Source organism: Microtus oregoni, unplaced genomic scaffold (genome assembly GCF_018167655.1).
Source record: "Microtus oregoni isolate MIOR12 unplaced genomic scaffold, Mior012 000015F_ref0000493, whole genome shotgun sequence".
In the NCBI taxonomy this organism is placed as follows: Eukaryota; Metazoa; Chordata; class Mammalia; order Rodentia; family Cricetidae; genus Microtus; species Microtus oregoni.
This window is the reverse complement of record NW_024543074.1, coordinates 43,673,678-43,694,308: the sequence shown is the minus strand read 5'-3', so window position 1 is coordinate 43,694,308 and position 20,631 is coordinate 43,673,678. Positions and strand designations below refer to the sequence as shown.

General features: G+C 36.2%; 1 protein-coding gene across 13 annotated transcripts in view; it reads left to right on the top strand.

The window, feature by feature from the left end:
- The window catches only part of Rapgef6 (Rap guanine nucleotide exchange factor 6), a 172,095-nt gene that overhangs the window by 17,310 nt on the left and 134,154 nt on the right, over positions 1–20,631 (top strand). For 12 of the 13 annotated variants that reach the window (XM_041664172.1, XM_041664170.1, XM_041664176.1 and 9 more), the window contains 3 exons: positions 9,775–9,845; positions 11,920–11,976; positions 18,093–18,176. In XM_041664172.1, the coding sequence (XP_041520106.1) occupies positions 9,775–9,845; positions 11,920–11,976; positions 18,093–18,176 (212 nt within the window). Of the gene's footprint in view, positions 1–9,774; positions 9,846–11,919; positions 11,977–18,092; positions 18,177–20,631 lie in introns of those variants that run through there. The other variant, XM_041664173.1, reaches the window with a different exon arrangement.

Below are 20,631 nucleotides of genomic sequence, written 5' to 3'. Positions count from 1 at the left end.
TAGAACATTCAGTTTCTACAGGTGCTTGGTCTCACCTTGGGCCAGGTTAGAATGCTAGGACAAAACCCTTGGCTAGCTTTCCTATTCTGCTCCCTAGCAAGTGGGATCTCTTCCACCCTATACTGCCTGAGTTTAAAGGAGGTAGTCAGCCTCCTAGCCTAAGCATAGTTGTAATGGATATTGGCCTGCTGGCAGAGGTCATGTGACTTTGTTCAACACTGGGTTTCATCACAGCAGGCCTTGTACCAAGTATCAAGGATATGACCTAGGCTTAATCTCATCTCTGTGCTCTAAGCAGGAGGCATCACTCTCCTTGCTGTGGAAGGGTAATACAAATAACTCTTTGCTTCCTGCCTTCAACATTTCTTTTTCTTTTGTTGCTCTTAAAGCAGATACTATCTGTAGTTCCAGTATCCGGGAGGCTGAGGTCAGGAGAATTTTGAGAGGATAGCCTCAGCTATAATTAGGACGTTTGTCCCAAAGCAAAAGGATGTAAAGTACAGGCTCTGTGATGTCTAACCAAACTTTCTGTACTCTTCTAAAAACTGGTTTGTAAGTACTTAATCAGATGATTATGGGAGGTACTAAACGTAGTCTTGCTCTGCCTCATCTTTTAATTTTACCTTTGTGTAGTGTTTCTGAACTCATAGTATACTTCATGCTTTGTTCTTTGACTCTTTATGTTTTGTAATTCCATATGACTTGAGGATTTGCTTTTTAACGTTATGAAGACTGCCACTGTTATTTTAATAGAGGTAGTATTGAATCTGTAAATTGGTTTGGGTAGTCTGAACATTTTAATAATATTGATTTTCTAGTCTTTGAACACAGGATGTCTTTGCATTTCTATGTATCCTCTTCAATGTTTAATGATTTTTGTTATGGGGGTGGTCTTTTTTTTTGATTAAATATATTATTGGGTCCTTTTTCTTTGATTTCTGAGTTTGAAAAGCATTGTTAGGCAACTTTGTGTTAAAGACATTGTTAACCTACCTTCCAAGTGATTTGGAGAAAATTCTTTGTCATAGTATTTCATGGAACAAGAGCTTTGGAGTGTGCAAAGTCTGTTCTGACATTAGGATTTGTCCTGAGAGATTATCCTGGTTAAATTATCTGGCATGTACTTGTTTTCTAAGTAAAAGAGAGACTGAATAAATATCTAGGCTAATGAAAATTTGGGATAATTATTTGCCGAAATTCACCAGTTTTACAAGGTGAAAGGTAAGAACTGACACTTGATATCCTCTAGCCACACATGTGACCTCACACATAGACACATATGTATCATGTACACATAAAAAACAAATATTTACAAAAAATTAACTAATTGTAGAATTTATACAAATTATCTTTAGGCCAGATATTTAATAGAAAATAATTTTTTCATACAATATATTCTGATCACAATTTTTCCTTCCCTTCTCCCAGATCCTCCTTAACTCCCCACCAATCCCAACACCCGTGCCTTCTTTCTCTTTAATGAAATAAAAAAAAAGCAAATAAATAAATAAGCCAGGATTTTTTAAAGGGAGGACACACAAAACATACATACCATAACAAAACCAGAAACTATAATATACAAGCAAGATTTTTTAAAACTTCCCAAACAAAGCAATATGAAACCAAAGAAATCTACAAATATATCATTGAGTTCATTTTGTATTAGCCATCTACTGTTGGGTATGGGTTCTTTCCTTACATGTGGTTTATCTACCCAGTAAGACTAATTTTTCCTTTGCAAGTGGCTATCCAAATGGATATACCTTCTTATTAGGGATGGGAACTCATGTCCACTTCCCACTCTCAACACTGGGACCCCCATCTGACTTGAACCTGTGTGGAGGCCTTGTGCATACTGCCATAGTCTCTGAGTTCTTATGTGTGTCAGTCCTGTTGTGTCTAGAAGACACTGTTTCTTTGGTGTGATCCATCCCTGTGGGCTCAGATATAATCTTTCTACCCCCTTTTCCATTTAGTTCTTAGAGCCCTGAGAGGATAGGTTTGATGAAGATATCTTATTAAGAACTTAGTGTTTCATAATCTCTTTCTTCACATTGTCTAGTGTGGGCCTTCATAATAGTTCTCATCTACTGCAAAAGAAAGCGTCTCTGGTAATGATTGAGTGAGACACTGATCTATGAGTATAGCAAAAATGTTATTAGGAGTCATTTTATTGCTTTGTTATTGTAGCAGAATAATAGTATTTGGTTTTTCTCTGGGCCCATGTTCCCTAGTGTCAGGTTCTTAGTCATCTGAACAGTGTCAGGCATAGGTTTCATCTCGTAGAGCAGGTCTTAAATCCAGTCAAATAATGGTTGGTTACTCCCACAGCATTTGTGCCACTATTTCACCAGCATATCATGCATTCAGGTCACTATTGTAGGTTCAGGGGTGGTAGCTGGCTTGATGTTTAGCTTTCTCCTCTGGTAGCGTGTAGAGTACCTTCCAGTATCATGAATCCTAGTCAGTAGGGGTTAAGGCTCTAGTGAGGCACCAGCACAACTTCTCCATGTTCAATGAGATATATAAATATCTTCAGCAACCTGACCATTAGTTTGTGGAATGGAACCAATATCCCTGGCAATCACATGAGTTGTTTAGGGGTTCCATGGGGCCCCTTTAGCCAACAACTCATGCAATTAGATGTAACCCATTCCTGGCACTGCAAGTTTCATTTGGTGGTAAAAGATGTCTAGTTGGAGCCAGGTGGTGGTGGCACACCACCCAGCACTTGGGAGGCAGAGGCAGAAGGATCTCAGTGAGTTAAAAAAAAAGATGTCTAGTTGGGGCAATGGCTTCACCATTGTTTGGTGACTCCCTTTAGATTCCTTTTGTAGATGTATATATTTTAAGAAACTTCTCCATTAGTAGGTTTCCATATGATCTCCCAACTGGCTATTTCTGACTGAGTTTTTCAAGTATTGGTTAATGTTCTGAATATCTATACAAGCCTAGTAGAACTGAGAGATGGCTGAATAGATTTCTGAATAGAAAGCAGCATGTTTTGTAGCACAACATTGTATGCTAAAAAAGAAGGGCAAGTCTCAACTGTTAATGAGAAATGTATGTTCAAAATAGCTACTAATGGCCGGGCGGTGGTGGCGCACGCCTTTAATCCCAGCACTCAGGAGGCAGAGGCAGGCGGATCTCTGGGAGTTCGAGGCCAGCCTGGTCTACAGAGCTAGTTCCAGGACAGGCACCAAAGCTACAGAGAAACCCTGTCTCGGAAAAAAAAAATATTTACTAATATAATTCTTTGGCAGAGTGTTTGTATGCTATTTATAAGGAATCTGAACCCCCAACATTGCAAAAACAGCCTTACCCTATTCCAAATAATGAACTATTTATTAATTTAATATTTTATATAACAGGCTCAAATCAAAACCCCATACTATATCTACAATAAATGATGTAGGTTTAGGTTGTTAGAAGAGTGCATTATAGAGCTCATTTGTTTTAGGATGACAGTGACCCTACCACCACCCTTCAGAGAAGTTCTAGTCATACTTTACTTAACAGTGGGGATATGTTTTGAGAAAAGCATCATAGGCAACTTTGTGATTGTATGGACATCATAGCAAGTACCCACACAAACCAACATAGTACACTAGATGTCGTATCTTAATGCAATTAAGAAATGAGTGAGGTTTCTGCCAATGTAACATGGCACATACTATTTTACAGTGAATTTTAATTTATTTTGGCAGTATGTTGGATGAAACCTGGGACCTTATGCATGCTAGTCAGACATTTTACCCAGAGCTATATCCCCAGTCCTTGAACTTTTTTTTTCTTAATGTAAATAGAAGTATACTTTCAAAGATCTGTGAAGGGGTAAAGTACTTGTCTTGCTCAAGAATGAGAACCTGATTTTAATCCTCAGAATTTATGTGGAAAATCAAGCGTAATGGTGTTTGTAGGATTCCTGTTGCTAGCCAGCCAGCCAACCTTTGTGAGTTCAGACCAGTAAGGGAGAGACCATGTCACCGTTAATAAGTAAATAAATAGACAGTGGTGAAGGAACAATACACGGGGTTGTCCTTTGGCCTCCTTATGCACAAATGTGTGTGCATTAGCATACACAACACCAATAAAAAGTACAGTGGAACAATCTAAGCCAGTGATGGAGTCATTTATTATCGTTATCAAGTACTGGTTATTTTATAGAACTATTGCTGTGTTTCTAAACAGCTGGCAGGACAGAAGTTCTGTTTACTCAAGAATCACCACAGACACATGAGTGATACTGCACTGTGACATTGCTATAGCTACAAGGTCACTAGGCAATAGGGATTTTTTCATTTCCATCATAATGGGACCACCATTGTGTAAATGGTTTGTTGCTAACTGTATGACTTCAACTTTTTTGCTTAGGTGAAATCTTCTATTTCTAATCCTAAATTGGTCTTTGTTCTAATGCCCTGAATAATTTCTGCAGTGCTTGTTGGTATGGTTACAGAAACAGATGCTAGTGATTTGGGTGTTGTCATGTCCCAGATGGTTAGTTTTCTGTCATTTTCACTGCTTCTCCTTTCAGGCTCTATCAAATAGCTTTCAAGTACACTCTGTAATTGGTTAGCATCCTCTTTCTAGCATTTGAATTTGTGACTGCAAACAAAATTCTGTAAGACCTTCAGTCTGTCTCTATCGATGTTCTTACATTTTCTCTTTTAGAGGAGCTAAATAGAGCTTGTTTGAATAGATTGTTTCTTTTGCATACACCAAGAAACCTTATAAATCATATATTTCTTCAAGCTTGTCTCATAATGGATTAACTGGAGAAAAAACCCCAAGAAACTCCTTTCTACCTGTTTGTTGGTTTAGAAAAGAACTACTACCCACATATTCTAAAAATTATCTTTTTTGAAGGCTTAGTGTTTTTTGACTTTAAGTTTGGTATGCTGGAAGGATTGATATTTAGTAAGCATCCTGTTCTTGTGTTCATTCCCAGTTATTATGTTACCAGACAACTAATCTAGAGTGATATAGTGCGCTGCCTATACACCAGTGTCTCCTAAACAGTATGCATGGAACCACCTGTAGGGCTTCTGTGGAAGCATATTAGTCCCTAAGATTCTGGGTTAGGGTCTGAAAATGCATCCCCCCACAAACTCCCAAATATTGCTGACAGTGCTGGTTTAGGATTTCCTAGGGCTGTTATTTACATGCACCAGAACTCAAACTCAAATCTGGCTTTTTTTTTTCCTCTTACCTGGGTGATTGTTTTGGGATAAGCTTATTATAGAGCCCTGGCGACTTGATATTCATAACATAGGATAGGCTGGCTTTGAATTCAGGAGGTTGATTCCAAGACTGTTATGAATACTATATTTGTAGATTTTTAAGTCCCTTATATAAAACAATGTTGTATTGCATGTAACCTATATATACCTTCTCATATAATTTGTAGTTTCTTTAGATGACTGATAAATAAAAATGTAAACACTATATAAAATGTAAAAATGTAAACACTATTCTATTCTATGAAGTAGTATATAAAAGCAGCTCTATTTCTCCCTGTTGATAAAGGATTATTCTTCCAAATCATCAACTGCACTTGCCTGTTGTTTCTTTGTTGTAAGAGGCCACTTGTTTGTTCCCGGATGCCTAGAACCGAAATAATCACATGGAAACTGTATTAATTACAACACTGCTTGGCCTATTAGCTTATGCATATTTCTGTCTCACTCTTATCTCTTAAATTAACCCATTTCTATTATTTTAGATTTTACCATTAGACTCGGTGCCTACTGGTAAGGTTTTGGCTGACGGCTTGCATCTTTCCCCTCTGGCGGCTACATGGTGTCTCTTGACTCTACCTTCTTTCTCCCAGCATTCAGTTTAACTTAGCTCTGTTCTAACCTGCTATAGGCCCAAAGCAGTTTCTTTATTCATTAACAATAAAAGCAACACATAGATAGAAGGACTTTCCACACCATTTTCCCTTTTCTGTTTAAATAAAAAGGAAGGTTTTAATTTTAACATAGTAAAATTGCATATTACAGAACAGGCATCAAACAAGAATTACAGTCACAACGTTTATATCTACTTTATTTTTTATCATAGCTAAGTAAAACTATAGTTATAACTATTCTTCAAGTCCATCAACGACTCCGGACAGATATAATATTACCTAAGTTAACAGAAAGTGTGTTGTAAGCAACTTCCAAAACTCTAGAATTGGCAGAGACATCTTGCTGCCTGGACAGTCACCCAGAGTTCTTCAGTACCATTGGGACATCCAATCATTAGCCTACAGGCCCATAGTATCTGACAGACTTTTCCATGAAGCAGGAAATTTCAAAGACAGTTAGGCCTATATTGACAGTTTGTCAGTCACTTTTTTCTATGTCCTGAAGAATATCTGGCAGTCTCTTTCTTAAAGCAGGAACCCTGAAGGATTGTCTCACCTTTAGGCAAGTTGAGCAGTCATTTTTCTGTGGGCCTTGCATGTCCAGTTCATACAGCATAACATCAAGCAGTCCAAGCAAGAGCAGTTTCTTGCCCAAACGGCTAGCAAACTCCATAAGCCACATCTTCAATGCTCATCATCCCCTTGAAGTAATTGGTGCTGCCAGTAGCAGATGTGTCTCATTGTCATGAAAAGTCTTAAGTTCTTAAAACATTTTAAATGCCATATTCTGAGGGTGTCTGAAAAATTTGAAGAATACCTCTCTAACTGAAATATATCTCTATCTAGAAAAACCTAACTAACATGTCTACAAGTTTGACTATTATAGATGATTATCTGTTAACCTATTATACATTACATTTTTAAATGAGCTGGACAAACACAATACCTTAATCAAGAAAAAAAATATACATATATAACAAAATTGATCTTAAAATTGTATCAATAAACCAATATCTATAACAATTTAACACATCCATCTCTATAGCATATCCCCCTTTAAAATTAAAAAGAAATTATAGGCAATATTTGGGAATTTGGGCATAGTTCTCTCCAAACTGCTTCCTGCTTTTTGTTGGACAAAGTAGTTTATGGGGGTGTTCAAGGCAACCTCTGGGAGGGGGTCTTGGTCCATCAAACTGCATTAGTCTGAAATTAATCCACAGGTTCCCATCTTCTGTGGAAACAAAAGCAGAACCTCTTTTCCAAAGCAACCAATCCCTAGACCCAAATTTTGAAATCAAGATACCTTTAAAATATATAGGTTGGTTTAGCTTACCAACCCATACAATGAACTGTCTCTCTGTACTTAGCTCCTTCACAGTCAACATATTCAAGGAAAATACAATAATATAAATAATCCAGACTCTCTGTTTATATTCCATCTTTATGTGGCTTATTTTTCTTGCTTACTCTCTGTTACTTTCTACAAGTTTATTATTTATTTTATCTTTATTCCTTTAATCTATGACTGTCTGTACTCTTTTATACTACATTTACTGTCTCTTTACTTTTTTCTTCTCTCTCCCAAGCCTACATACATTTTTTTAAACATACTGTGACTCATTTAGAGTTCTTCTATGCCTAAATCTGTCCTGTTGTGTATCTGTAATCCTTTTCTGTCCAGGAGCACTTCTTAAAATGCTAAACACTACTTAAAATGCTAAGTTGTGGCCTGGCTAGGAATAGGCTACTTTGCCTTCTGGCTCTGCCCAGTCCAACATGGTGGAGTCATGTTCACTGCCTCTACAAGCCACACACTCCATCCTAGTTCCAAGTATGTAGCAGGTCTGTGTTGCACCATTAAGCAATTTTTAGCAAGTTGCTCACAAACCCCATTTAAATGCTTGGTCTCCTGAAAGAGCCAGCTTTCGTGCTGGCAGCATGGCCCAGGAAGCCACTGTTTCAAAACTAAGCTGTTTCCTTTTTCTTTTTTTCTGCTACAGCTGAATAAGGAAGACCTCTCTTAAGGACACTGTAACATACAGCCAGCAAGCAAAACCCATCCAAAAAAGAAATGCAGCTAAACTTTGTTTTTTAGTGTCTAGAATTCATTTCCAAGCCCTCTCAGTTTATATGTGGATTTAGCTAGCACATGTTGGAGCACCAATTTGTTGTAAGAGGCTACTTGTTTGTTTCCAGGTGCCCAGAAACGAAATAATCACAGAGAAACTGTATTAATTACAATACTGCTTGGCCTATTAGCTCATGCATAATTCTAGCTCACTCTTATCTCTTAACTCATTTCTATTAGTATATATTGTATCATGAGACTCATTGTCTACCTGCAAGGTTCTGGCTGGCAGCTTGCATCTTTCCCTACTGGTGGCTACATGGTGTCTCTTGACTCCGCTGCCTTTCTCCCAGCATTCAGTTTAGTTTTCCCCACCTAGCTCTGTTATAACCTGCTATAGGCCCAAAGCAGTTTCTTTATTCATTAACAATAAAAGCAACACATAGACAGAAGGACTTTGCACACCAGTTCTTCAGTAAGAGTCTTGTACTTTTCCCTTTTCCCTACAAAAGTGTGACCCTTTGGAATCAGGATCTCTAAACTCATAGAGTTATACTCAGAAATACAGATGTTTCCTTATGGAATGAACTTTCTCAACTTGATATCCTCTTTTCGTTTGGTTATTACTTACCTGAAAAAAATTTTTTGTCTCTTTTGTTTTTTTCCCATTTTGAGACAATATCCCCTATAGCCCATGCTAACCCCAAATTCCCCAAATAGCCAAGAATGACCTTGAACTTCTGATTTTTCAAGCTTGGGATTCTGCAACCTCTGCTTCTTGAATGTTGTGATTATAGTGATGTGTCACTATACCACAATCTGCTGCTCTTTTGGGATTATTGTTTTTTAATGGTTGTTCTTTTTTACATATTTATATATTTGCATGTTGTAATCACTGTGTCTTCAAGAACTAAGAGATATCTTTTGTAGGTTTCTGGAACCCACTTTCAGTATAGCTTCTCCATCTCCTTGCTTTGTAAATTGTAGCTGCTTTCTACTCCTTACTTATACACTCTTTTCAAGTCAGTATGGTTTGAATAATCATATATACCACCAAATATTTATATTTCTGTTTCAAGAGTCACTTGCCTTTGTTTCTTAATGTCATTCTCTCTTCTGAAAAACCTTTCATGGGGCTAGTAATGCTTAACCTATAAAAGGTGTTTGCAGCCAAGCTTGAAAACCTGACTTTGGTCCCCAGTAAAGAAGATGCAAGGAGTGATCCTACTCCCAAAAGTTGTTCTCTGGCTACCACCTGTGTACCAGAACACCTACAAAATAAATGGAACTATAATAGAAAATATAAGTCTTTCGTGTCTTGGTTTTTATTTTTGGGAGTTTTAGGTAGGTGATTGGTTGAGTCTCTCTTACTCTGTCTTCAACAATTTTTCTTTGAACAGAATGTCCTTATGTGCCCAGGCTACCCCAAAAATCTTTGCTGAAATGGCAGGTTCAGTATTGAAATGTTTATTTCCCTCCTTCCCTCCCTCCCTCTCTCCCTCTCATCCTTCCCCCCTCCCTCTCTCCCATCCTCCCCCCCCCCCTTCTCTCTTTCTCTTTCTTGTTTCTGTGTGTGCAGTTCCTGGCTGCCCTTAAACTCCCTTTGGAGATTAGGCTGGCCTCGAACTCACCTGCCTCTACCTCCTGAGTGCTGGGATTAAAGGTGCAGGCCACCACCACCTGGGTTCCTCCTTATCTTTAAAAAATTTGTAATTCAGAGGCTTTTGTGGCTCTTGAATAGTTAACAGAGCTCTGTCTTAAATGGTTGCGTGCTTAAAAAGAGATTGGTGGAGGTCATATTTTAGAATATATATTTGAAAAGTGATCTAAAAACTTTTCTTTTCCACAGGACTTAAATACTATTTATTCTTACCTCCATGGAATGGAAATACTATCAAACCTCAGGGAGCATCAGCTTAGGTAAGTGTAATTGGTTTACTGATCTGTGCTGTATACTCATTTATTCATCAGATGCTTGTAAAGCACCTTTTACAGTCATCTTTTTTTTAGGTATCTGAACTACTTAGATCACTAATGCCTAGAATTTGATAGCATTATAAAAATTATGTATCCTATGCAGAAATGATAAGTACTGTGATATAATACAACATGGTGATGTCAAGTCACCTGCTAGCTGCTTATATTTAGATGATTACTCTGATAGGAAGTAAGTTTTGAATAGAGGCCTCTGTGACAGAGCCAAGACAAGAAAGAGGCCTTTGGTTTCTGGTGCAGAGTAAAAAGAGAGCTAGAATAGTCTCCAGGAGTCAGGTGACTTAGAAATTTTGTAGGTCTAGGCAAAAAAACTATGTTCCTTATCTTAATTTTTCTTATTCACGATATTTTAAGTCTTCATCATGTAAGCTGCAGTTTTTTCTTAATAAAGTGGAGTGATAGCTTTGTCTTTGTTACAGTGCTTGAAAGTTCATTGAGAATAAGTAACACAAACAACTATGCTTTCAATATGTGCCAAATTTTGGGATTGTCCTAGTTTTTCTGTTGCTGTGATAAGGACCATAGCCAGAAGCAACTTGGAAAGAAAAGGGTTTATTTGCCTTGCAATTTCACATCACAGTCCATAATTGAGGGAAGCCATGGCAGGACCTGAAGCAGAGGCCATGGAAGAACACTGCTCACTTACTTTTCCCCAAGGCTTGCTCAGTTTGCTTTTTTATATAACCCAGGGCCACCTGCTCACAATAGTACCAACCACAGCAATCTGGACCTTTCCACATCAGTCATTAAATCAAGATGATGCCTTATAGACTTGCATACAGTCCAGTCTGATAGAGGCAAATCCTCAATTTGATTCCCTCTTCCTGATTATGTCTTGGTTTGTATCAGGTTGACATATACTAATGAGCACAGAACAGAACTCAAAACTCCTATTTTCTTTCTGAGGATTCTCTTATTAGTTGTGCAAGATGCTTAAAATAAGCACAATATATTAGCCTGGCATGATTCCCGCAGCCAAGACCAATATACTTTATGAACCTCTGCTTTTTCTTTAAGATAGTCAGACCTTGCCAGGCCTTGTGGTGATGCACAACTTTAATCCCAGCACTTGGGAAGCAGAGGCAGGCAGATCTCTTGAGTTCAATGCCAGCCTGGTCTATAGTGAGTTCCAGGACACAGAAAATAAACTTATTTGGGCTGCGGGGGAGGAGGTAACAGACATATCTGTATCTGAAATCATGTGGTTATATTCTAGACACTTAGTGCTATACAGCACTATTTGTGATTTTGTATATTTTGATTCAATCTTTCTTTCCATGACCCATGTAGCTAGCTGCTTTTCCTCAGTGTCCAAGGTTCTGATAATGAACTAGGTTGTTTTTTATTCATTCCGTTTGCTGTATTTGTGAGTAAATCAGAAATAATTAAATAACTAAAAATTACAAGTCATATTAATATGTATTTTGTTTTTAAAGATTCTTTTAAAATGTAAAAAATCTATATACTTAACAGATCCTTTTGTTTGTACATATTTGTTTTTACCAGTAACTGTTCTTCACAAGATGTGAGAATGAACAATTCAAATGTGTATTTTCTCATAATAAAATTATTTAGTATGGATTGAAAGACTATCATGTACCTAAGAATATTAAACCTGTCACTTAATATCTATTGCTTTTTTTTTATTAGTTTTGTAGTTTTGTTTTACTTTCCTGGATTTGTGGGTATAAAATCTTAATATATTGCTCTTGTGAGCATCAAATTTGTGCCTATCTTCATAAACCTCTGCCTAAATCTGTCTTTCTCTGCCTGAAGGGTTAAGGTTACAGGCAAACGCCACTGTTACTGGCTTATGTTACATTTTAAAAATCAAAAGAAAAGCAAAATACTTAACAATAAACCAAAATATTATTATCTATTGCTTTTATAAAAAATGTTACCATATTACATATATTTCCAAGTTTGGTAAGAATTTGGTTATATATCTAATTTTCTATTTATGTATGACATTTTTGAAACTTTTTACCCTTTTTATTAGGTTAATGTCTGCAAGAGCACGCTATGAGAGATACAATGGCAATCAATTGCTTTTTTGGTAAGTTTTTTTATGCTTACCTCAGATTAATGACATGTTTAAATCTTGACTTTTCACATTAAAATTCATTTGGTAATCATAAACTGAAGTATAATACATACAAAATACAGGAACTGGTCTAGTACATCCAATGTTAGAAATATATATAACTGCAACCAAAAAGACTGACTTTCTAGAAAGTTCTAGTCAGTGCTGCTTTGGCATGGTAATTATAATTGTGATTTCATCAATTAATTTTACCTTTTTCAACCTCTTACTGATAGCATCTTTGAATCAAGTTGTTATGTAGCAGGTATCATTCCAGGATTTTTTAATATTCCCCTTTGTTCTCTTTTACTGCTGTAGGTAGATTGAATGTTGTTTTATCTGTTCTACTGTACTGGGTTGCAACCAGATTTTTACTGTTGTGAAAGTGAAAAATAAGCTCCCTGTGGGGATTTTGCTGACACCTATTTTACTCTTACTTACTAATTCAACTTAAACATCTTCCAAGGAATAGAATTACTAGAATTTTGCATATAGATATTAGGAGTGTCACCCAGCTTCCCACTGTAGTTGTGCCAGTGATGGTGACCATGAACTCTGTAGTAAGTCCCAGTAACCCATCTTTTTTTTTTGTTGTTGTTGTTGTTGTTTTGAGACAGGGTTTCTCTTTGTAACCTTGGTCGTCCTCTGTCTAAAGTGTGCACCATTGTTGTATGGAAGGCCGCTTGTTGTTTCCTGGCTGCTCAGCCTTAAAATAATCACACAGAAACTGTATTAATTAAATCACTGCTTAGCCATTACTTAAGTGTATTGCTAGGCTCTTACATCTAGAATTAACCCATCTCCATTATTTTATATTTTACCATGAGGTTTGTGGTCTAGCAGCAAGATTTCAGCATGTCTGTCTCTGGCGGCTCCATTGTTTCTCTGGACTTCGCCCTTTTTTCTCCCAGCATTCAATTTAGTTTTTCCTGCCTAGCTCTGTTCTACCCTATCAGGCCAAGCCAGTTTCCAAGCCAATGGTATTCACAGCACACAGAGGGGAATCCCACATCACATGTCTAGTCTGGGTACCCATCTTTAACAACCCTTGTAGCCTATTTTGCATGATTGCTTCAGTTTTAGATGTTGTGTTCATCACTTTGTTATCTCACCATGATTTTATTATACAATGTCCTGTTACTGATGATAATAATGAATAATCCTCATGTTTTCAGGTTGTTTGACTAGTTTCTAATTAAATCTTACATTCTTGACCATTTTTCTATTGCAGTTCCTTAATTTATATTTACTTGGAAGTTTTGTGTGGATTTTTAATCAAACTCCTTGATGAATGTACTTACTGCAAATACTTTTCCTGCTATGGCTTTTGTCTTTTCCAAATCTTTTAAAGAGTATGTACGGATGCCAAAGGGGTCAGATCTCTTGGAGCTGGATTTATAAGTGGTTATGAACTGCCCAACATAGATCTTCTGTAAGAGCAATATGTACTCTTAACCTCTGAGCCATCTCAACAGCCATGATTAATGCTGTTTTTTTTAAATCTGTGTTTAAAAAAATTTACAAATATCTATTTCTGTTTCAAGATTGTCTGGTTTTCTTTAAAACCGTCCGAGCTTTGTTTCCCAAAATAAGCTTGTTAAGCCCATAATGAAAAGGATTTTAGTCGTTGTTGCAAAATGTAATCGATTTTTATTTTTCTTGATTTAATCATATTTTTAAAATACTCATTCTATATAACACAACTATATTTGTTATAGCAAACAGTTATAAAACAAGAATGTCATTTTAGACTTACATCTGGTTGACAGTCGGTAGTTTTTTTATTCAGTCTGTTGTGTGAGTATTTTAGTGAAGGAAATCTGACTTGATATTGAGAAAGAGTTAGAAATGAGTATTTTAGTAGCATTTTAAATAATTTGGGTATTTTTCTTTAGTGTAATATCAAAACTGTTTAAGTTTCTTCTACATTAGTTACAACAAGAATCTGAGACTTTGTCAATGGAATTTTAAATACTTTATTTAATTGAAAACTATTGTTTGGTTTTGTTTTTACTTTGGGTGTTTTAGAGGATGGGGTGTTGAGAAAACGTTTCACTGTGTATCAGTGGCTAGCTTGGCATGTACTTTGTAGACCAGGCTGACCTCAAATTCATAGCAGTCGTCAACCTCTGCCTCCTGAATGCTGTGGTTAAAGTATGTTTTTTGTTGTTGATGATGTTTGGTTTTTGAAACAGGATCTCTCTGTGTAACCCTAGCTGTCCTGGAACTCTCTACACAGTATCTGGTTAGCAACTTGCCTCTTATCTCCAAAGTACTGGGATTAAAGTTGTTTGCCACCCTACCTGACTAAAGTACTTTTAACGGGTTATTCCCCCTTCATGTGATTCTTGTGGCATTTTGTATCAGTCATTTGGAAACTATTAATGGTAATGAATTTTCCCATCTTGACATATTTTTTTAAAAAAGTCATTAGTTCATGCTACTACTAGTTTCCTCCCAAAAGGTTCAGGATTGTAAATTATAAAACCAAAGCTTTCAAAAATTTGAACTTTAGAGGACATGTAGTTTTATAATTTACAAATTTATAAATATGTTTTTGTGATGTCTGGATAACCTAGCAACTATTAATACTGGTTTCACTTTTCTGTATACATTGGGGAAATCAACCCTTCAGCTTTTACATACATAAAAACCTGTGGGACATCTGTGGCCTTTGTGTTAGGATAGCATTAAAACAGAGAAAATTGACATCTTTAGAAATACCATCTTTCAGCCTGCACATATGTATATTCTTCAGTTATTTGCTGATCTTTAATTCTCTACTGTAGTGTTGTTTCACCTTGTTTTTAAAGAAAGACTTTTTGCTGCATATGTAATTCTAAACTGGAAGGTTTTGTTGTTGTTTTGAAATATATGCAGTCTTTTTTCCTCTCTAGTACTTCTTAAACATTGATTTATCATGTTCCGTACATTTATGTTAAAGAGTCAGTTGTTACTGCTGTTGTTTTGTGAGTGACATTACTTTCTCATACTTCTGAAAAATTTTCTCCTCAGCAGTTGTGTCTAGTGTCCTTAAATGTGATTTTTTTTTTTTTTAGATTTTTTGTTGTTGTTATTAAGCATTTATAGGACTCTTTTCTTTGGCTTGCTGTCTTCTATAAATTTTAAGAAATCCTTAGCCAGTATTTTTTCCTGATTGGCTTCTTTTCTGATTTTTCTTCATTACTTTCTTTCATTTTTTTGTCTCATCTTTATACCATTTTCCATCCTTATCTTTCTCTGTTATTTTCTACTGACTTTCTGGTTTATACATTCTTGTTTTCTACTCTTTCTAGTCCTAAATAAAACTCCAGTGTTTTAATTCCTAGGATGTGTGTGTTTAGATTTCAGTGCTTAGGTAAGTATTTTATCTTGTCTTTTTTTTTCTTGAATTTACTAAATATAGTGGGTTTGGTGTTTTTTTTTCCTATCATTTTTCGATTATTTGGTTTTGTTTTCATCAGTATTTTTGACTGAATGCCAGCTGCTCCATGAAAAGTGGAAGCCCTGCCTATACCGTCTATCCATGATATACTTAGATGTGTGGTTTGTTCTCTGCATTGTGGTGCGCAGAGAATAGACACCTTGGTGCAAAGACTGTTGAGTGGCTTGTGTGGGAATTAGTGGAAGTTGTATTTTGGTTGATTCTATTTTTTAGGAATTTTGGGGAAGCCTCAGATCACTACAAATGAATGAGTAAAGAGTTGAGGGAATTGTTGAAAAGAAGGATAATGACAATGTACCATTGAATTGTAGGTACAGAAGATAGGGAGAAAAGATGATGGTGAGATCATTGTGGAATAGATGATGAGTAAGGCAACAAACAGCTGCAAAGGAAAGAGGTGGTGACATTGGAATCTTGAACTCTAGATTAATGAAGATATGATAGTTTGTGCTAAAGCAAAATTCTGGAAAATGACTGTGGAAACTCATTTAAAGTAGAAGATAACATCACTAATAGTCTATGCATGGTGTATTACATGAAGAATCTCAGTAGTGGGAGAGTGAGTGTGGAAAATTGCTGTGAATTTGAGACCATCCTGATCTACATAGAAAGTTCCAGGTTGGACTTACAGAGCAAGACTCTGTCTCAAATACAAGACGAGGGGATCAAGAAATTGAGAAGGAATGAATATCAATGTCAGTATAAAATCTGATGATACCATTGTTAGAAAGGGTTTGTAGCAGCCAAGCATTCTACAAGGAATGGAAGGATTGACCTTCAGCGTCTAGCTGATTACATCAGGACACTGACTGGTATGATATGATGATCTAAAATTTAAAACTGGGGGTTTTTACTAAGGAAAGGGAAAGGATGGTTTGATATCGATAGCTGTAACTGAGCCATGTGAACCCACAGGCAAAAGAAACGTGAGAGAAGTTGTCTGCCATTGTAAATGTCTGTAGAAGAGGAAGGAGTGACCCAGGAGATCCCAAGAGAAAACATTGAGAATGAAAAATAACTTTCAGATGTCTAACGAGTTCAGAAGACTTGTTGTTTTTATCCTTGATCTTGGTTGTTAAAGGCAATGGAGATTTAATGAGTATCTGCAGTATTTAAAATTTTAATGTCAAGTATAACATTTTGACAATTCCCAGGAAATGAGTGTTAAATAGAAATCTAAAAATACTAGAACATTTAGTAAAAGTTGTTGAATTGTATAAAAAAGAATATTCTCATTTTCCCTTTTTCATTCTCTATCCCTCCCTTTTTCTTTCCCCCTCTCTTCCTCTCTTCTCCTCCCCCCCCCCCCCATCTCATCCTCACATTCTCTAGTATGCTGGAATGGAACCTTGGGTCTCAAACATTCTAGACAATTGCTCTATTACTGAGCTAAATCCCCAACTCCTTTAGTGGTTTCAAATTGGAATTACTTTTTAATAAAGCTCTACTTGACTTGAAGTTTAGGCTATGACATTATATGAATTTTTAAATTGTCTGCAGGTGTAAGTACTTGTAAATAGATTGGCTTTGTCTGCAATGGTAGTATTTGCTTCCGACAAGTTGACTCTGAACATATGATACCCTCAGTCTTCCCTAAATCTTCTGAGAAGCCACATTTATACAGAAGAATATGTTGTCTAACTTTCAGTGGAATAGTTCTAAAATAAGTTGTCTAAAAACTTGGATTGATTGATAATTACTCCCTAGGTACAATATCGCTCCTTTTACCTTCCCTCTTTTTTGATTTTTCCAGACAGGGTTTCTCTTTGTAGCTTTGGAGCCTATCCTGGAACTCACTCTGTTGACCAGGCTGGACTCGAACTCCCAGAGATCCACCTCCCAAGTGCTAAGATTAAAGGCTTGCACACCACCGCCCAGCTCCTTCCCACATTTCTTAACTACTGCTAACTACATACTTTTGATCAACTCTTTCTACCTGTGCCTAAAAATGTTAACAGTGTTGATCTCATTCTTCAGCATTAACCCCATCTACTAATGCTGGATGTTTTCTGTCCTACCTTTCATAAGTATTTGTGGTTTCTTTATGATGTGTGTGCTCTACTTTGCTATCCAATATGTATATGTATGTCCTATATGACTGTACTTTGTAATGATTGTATGATTGCCCATCATATACAAATAAGAGGACAATTAGATAATAGATGAACGATAAAATAAAATGCACTCCTCAAATGTAGAGGTAGGAATGATAAAATTGTGGAACTGCGGGATAGCTTGCTATTTTGTCCTTTGCAGTATAGTACTGTATTTTAGAGAAGAACTGGTTTTGATTTTCGGTATCATTAAACAATGATTAGGCAGTATTTTCATGAACCTCTTAAGTTGGGTTAATTTCTGAGAATTTTCTTAAAATGTATTTATGTGTTCTCATTGTGTATTGCTTACTAGTGACGAGAAGTTTTTTGTTTCCATTCTGTGTGTGTGTGTTTCTTGAGAAAACTGCTTTCCCCTATGTGAACATGTTTTAATGTAAAATCTTAGGCAACATGCAGATTCTTCAATATTGTTCCTTAATTTTTAATGATTTGCAGCATTACTAGAAGTATTCTAGGCTTTGTATTCATACTGAATCCACACTTAAATACACATTTTTCTTTACTCTTTTTCTTATATGTTTAAACAGTTCAGAAACTATTGCCAGATGTTGGTATATCCTGCTTTCTGGATCTGTACTTGTAAAAGACTCTATGGTCCTTCCTCCTTGCAGGTAAGTTTCCATAGATACTGTGTGGTTTTGTTTGTTATTGGACCTTAATTATATATCCTTGAACTTGTACTCTAGCCTCAGCCACAGTGCGTAGTCTGCTTCATCTAGATAGGCAAAGTTAATGGTACAACTCTTTTGTACCATGTTTCATATAAAAGTATATTTTCCTGTTGTTACCATTGGACATTTTTGGCAGGCGTTTAATACTTACAATTCTGATGATGTAATTTTCCCTTCTTTCTATTTGAACCTTAAACAGTTTCTATGACTTAGAACAAATTGTAGTTTTCTGTAAGACAAAGATAATAATAATCCTTGGTAAGTATTGTCATGAGGCTTTAGCAATTTCTTCTGCTCAAAGCTCTCAGAAGTCTGTAAGAGCTCATACTCTAAGAATCAGATTGCTGAAGTTCTTATTTCTCCCTAGTGATTCTTTAGCTTTTTTTTTTTTTTTTTTGGTTTTTCGCCCAGCCTCTTTAGCAGATTCTTAACCTCTAAGTTTACTCTGAAATGGGTATAATAGTAGAAGCAGTTTGATAAACTGGGTGTGTGAAATAGACTAGTTAAGTCTAAATGGCTAACTAAAGTAGTTTTTAACAATTTTCACAATTACATTTTTGTTTTGTTTTTCGAGACAGGGTTTCACTGTGTAGCCCTAGCAGTCCTCAAACTCAAAGAAATCTGCCTGCCTCTGCTTCCTGAGCTAGGATTTAAGGTTGCCCACCACCACTGGTTTACTTTTTGTTTTTTATATATTCCTCTAAAATGTGTTGTTTCACAATTTACTTGTATTTTGATTCTGTTCCCTTCCCATTAAACCTCTTCCTTTCAACAAGTCTTTTCAGTGTATGTGTGCTACACTCTGTGTAGTCTCTGTCTTATACTCATGCTATGCCATTTTGCATGTGTGGGGAAATTGGAGGGGAACTTGAAAGAGTTGGTTCTCTTCTTCTATCACATGGTTTCCAGGGATGAAATTTATGTCTTCCACTTGGCAATAAGCACCTTTACCTACTGAACCATTTCATTGCCCCCAAGAAACTTTTAAAATGGGACATGAGATTGCAGCTAAATTAGTTCAGTATTGTAAAATGTATTAAACTTAACTATCGGCACGGGATGTCTCAGTTTATATGCCATTTTGAAAGTCATATCTTGCTTGAATTCTAAAACTTTACATTGTTGACCATCGATTATGTGAAATCTGTGCTTTTTCATGAGTAGAATAAAATATCTTAACTTTTTAAAAAGAAGCCAGGTGGTGGTGGTGATGCCTTTAATCCCAGCGCTCAGGAGGCAGAGGCAGGCAGATCTCTGAGTTCAAGGCCAGCCTGGTCTACTAGAGCTGTTACACAGAGAATCCCTCTCTCAAAAAACTAAACCAAAACAAAAACCTTTTTGCAAGGAAAATTTGTTGATTCTTGGTTATTTAAACCTTTCTGCTATTCCCTTCCTTTTGTTTGTGAAACTCAAAATGTTGAATTTTTGCATTGAGTTAGTTCTGAAACCACTGCTTGTGGTTGTTTTTAGGATTAGTATTTTCTTTTGAATAGTTCTTCAGTCTTCCTATGGTTTGTAAATAGTCAAAAATTTGTTGTAAAAACTGTAACCAATAGCTGGGCGGTGGTGGCGCACACCTTTAATCCCAGCCCTCCGGAGGCAGAGGCAGGCAGATCTCTGTGAGTTCGAGACCAGCCTGGTCTACAAGAGCTAGTTCCAGGACAGGCTCCAAAACCACAGAGAAACCCTGTCTCAAAAACAACAACAACAAAAAAAAAAAAAAACAAACCTGTAGTCAATAACTGGCTATTAGTTTTTAATCTAGGCATTGAAATTTGAGTTTTAAAAATAACTCATAGGAGTATGTAAGCTTTTACAAGATAAAGTTATGTTGGATATAGCTACTAAAAACACAGCAAGCATGATTAGTTATAATAGTTTATTTAATCTTTATATTAAAGAATATTGGTAGTAGATTTTTAATTTTTGCATGAAGAAATTGTTAAACGTTATTGAGTGCTTGTTAAGATTAATGAATTATGTTTGGTGGTGGTGGCATACGCCTTTAATCCCAGCACTCAGGAGGTGGAGGCAGGCAGATCTCTGAGTTCAAAGCCAGCCTGGTCTACAAGAGCTTATTCCAGGACAGACTCCAAGGCTAAAGCTACAGGGAAGGAAATTCTGCCTCAAAAAATAAATAAATAAATAAATAAATAAATAAATAAATAAAATTTAAAAAAGAATTATTGGAAATAAAAGTATGTAAAGTGACAATTGGCATAAAATAAGCATCACATAAATTTTGACTTGTTTTGCTGTAGTTGCAGTTGATTCTAAAAATTGATACTAAAAGAATATGAACCCCTTGTAATGTTAAGGATAAAAAAAAAAAAAAGAATTCATCCAACCCCGAGATCCCAAGTTAAAAACAAACCTAAAAGGTTTCTATTCAACA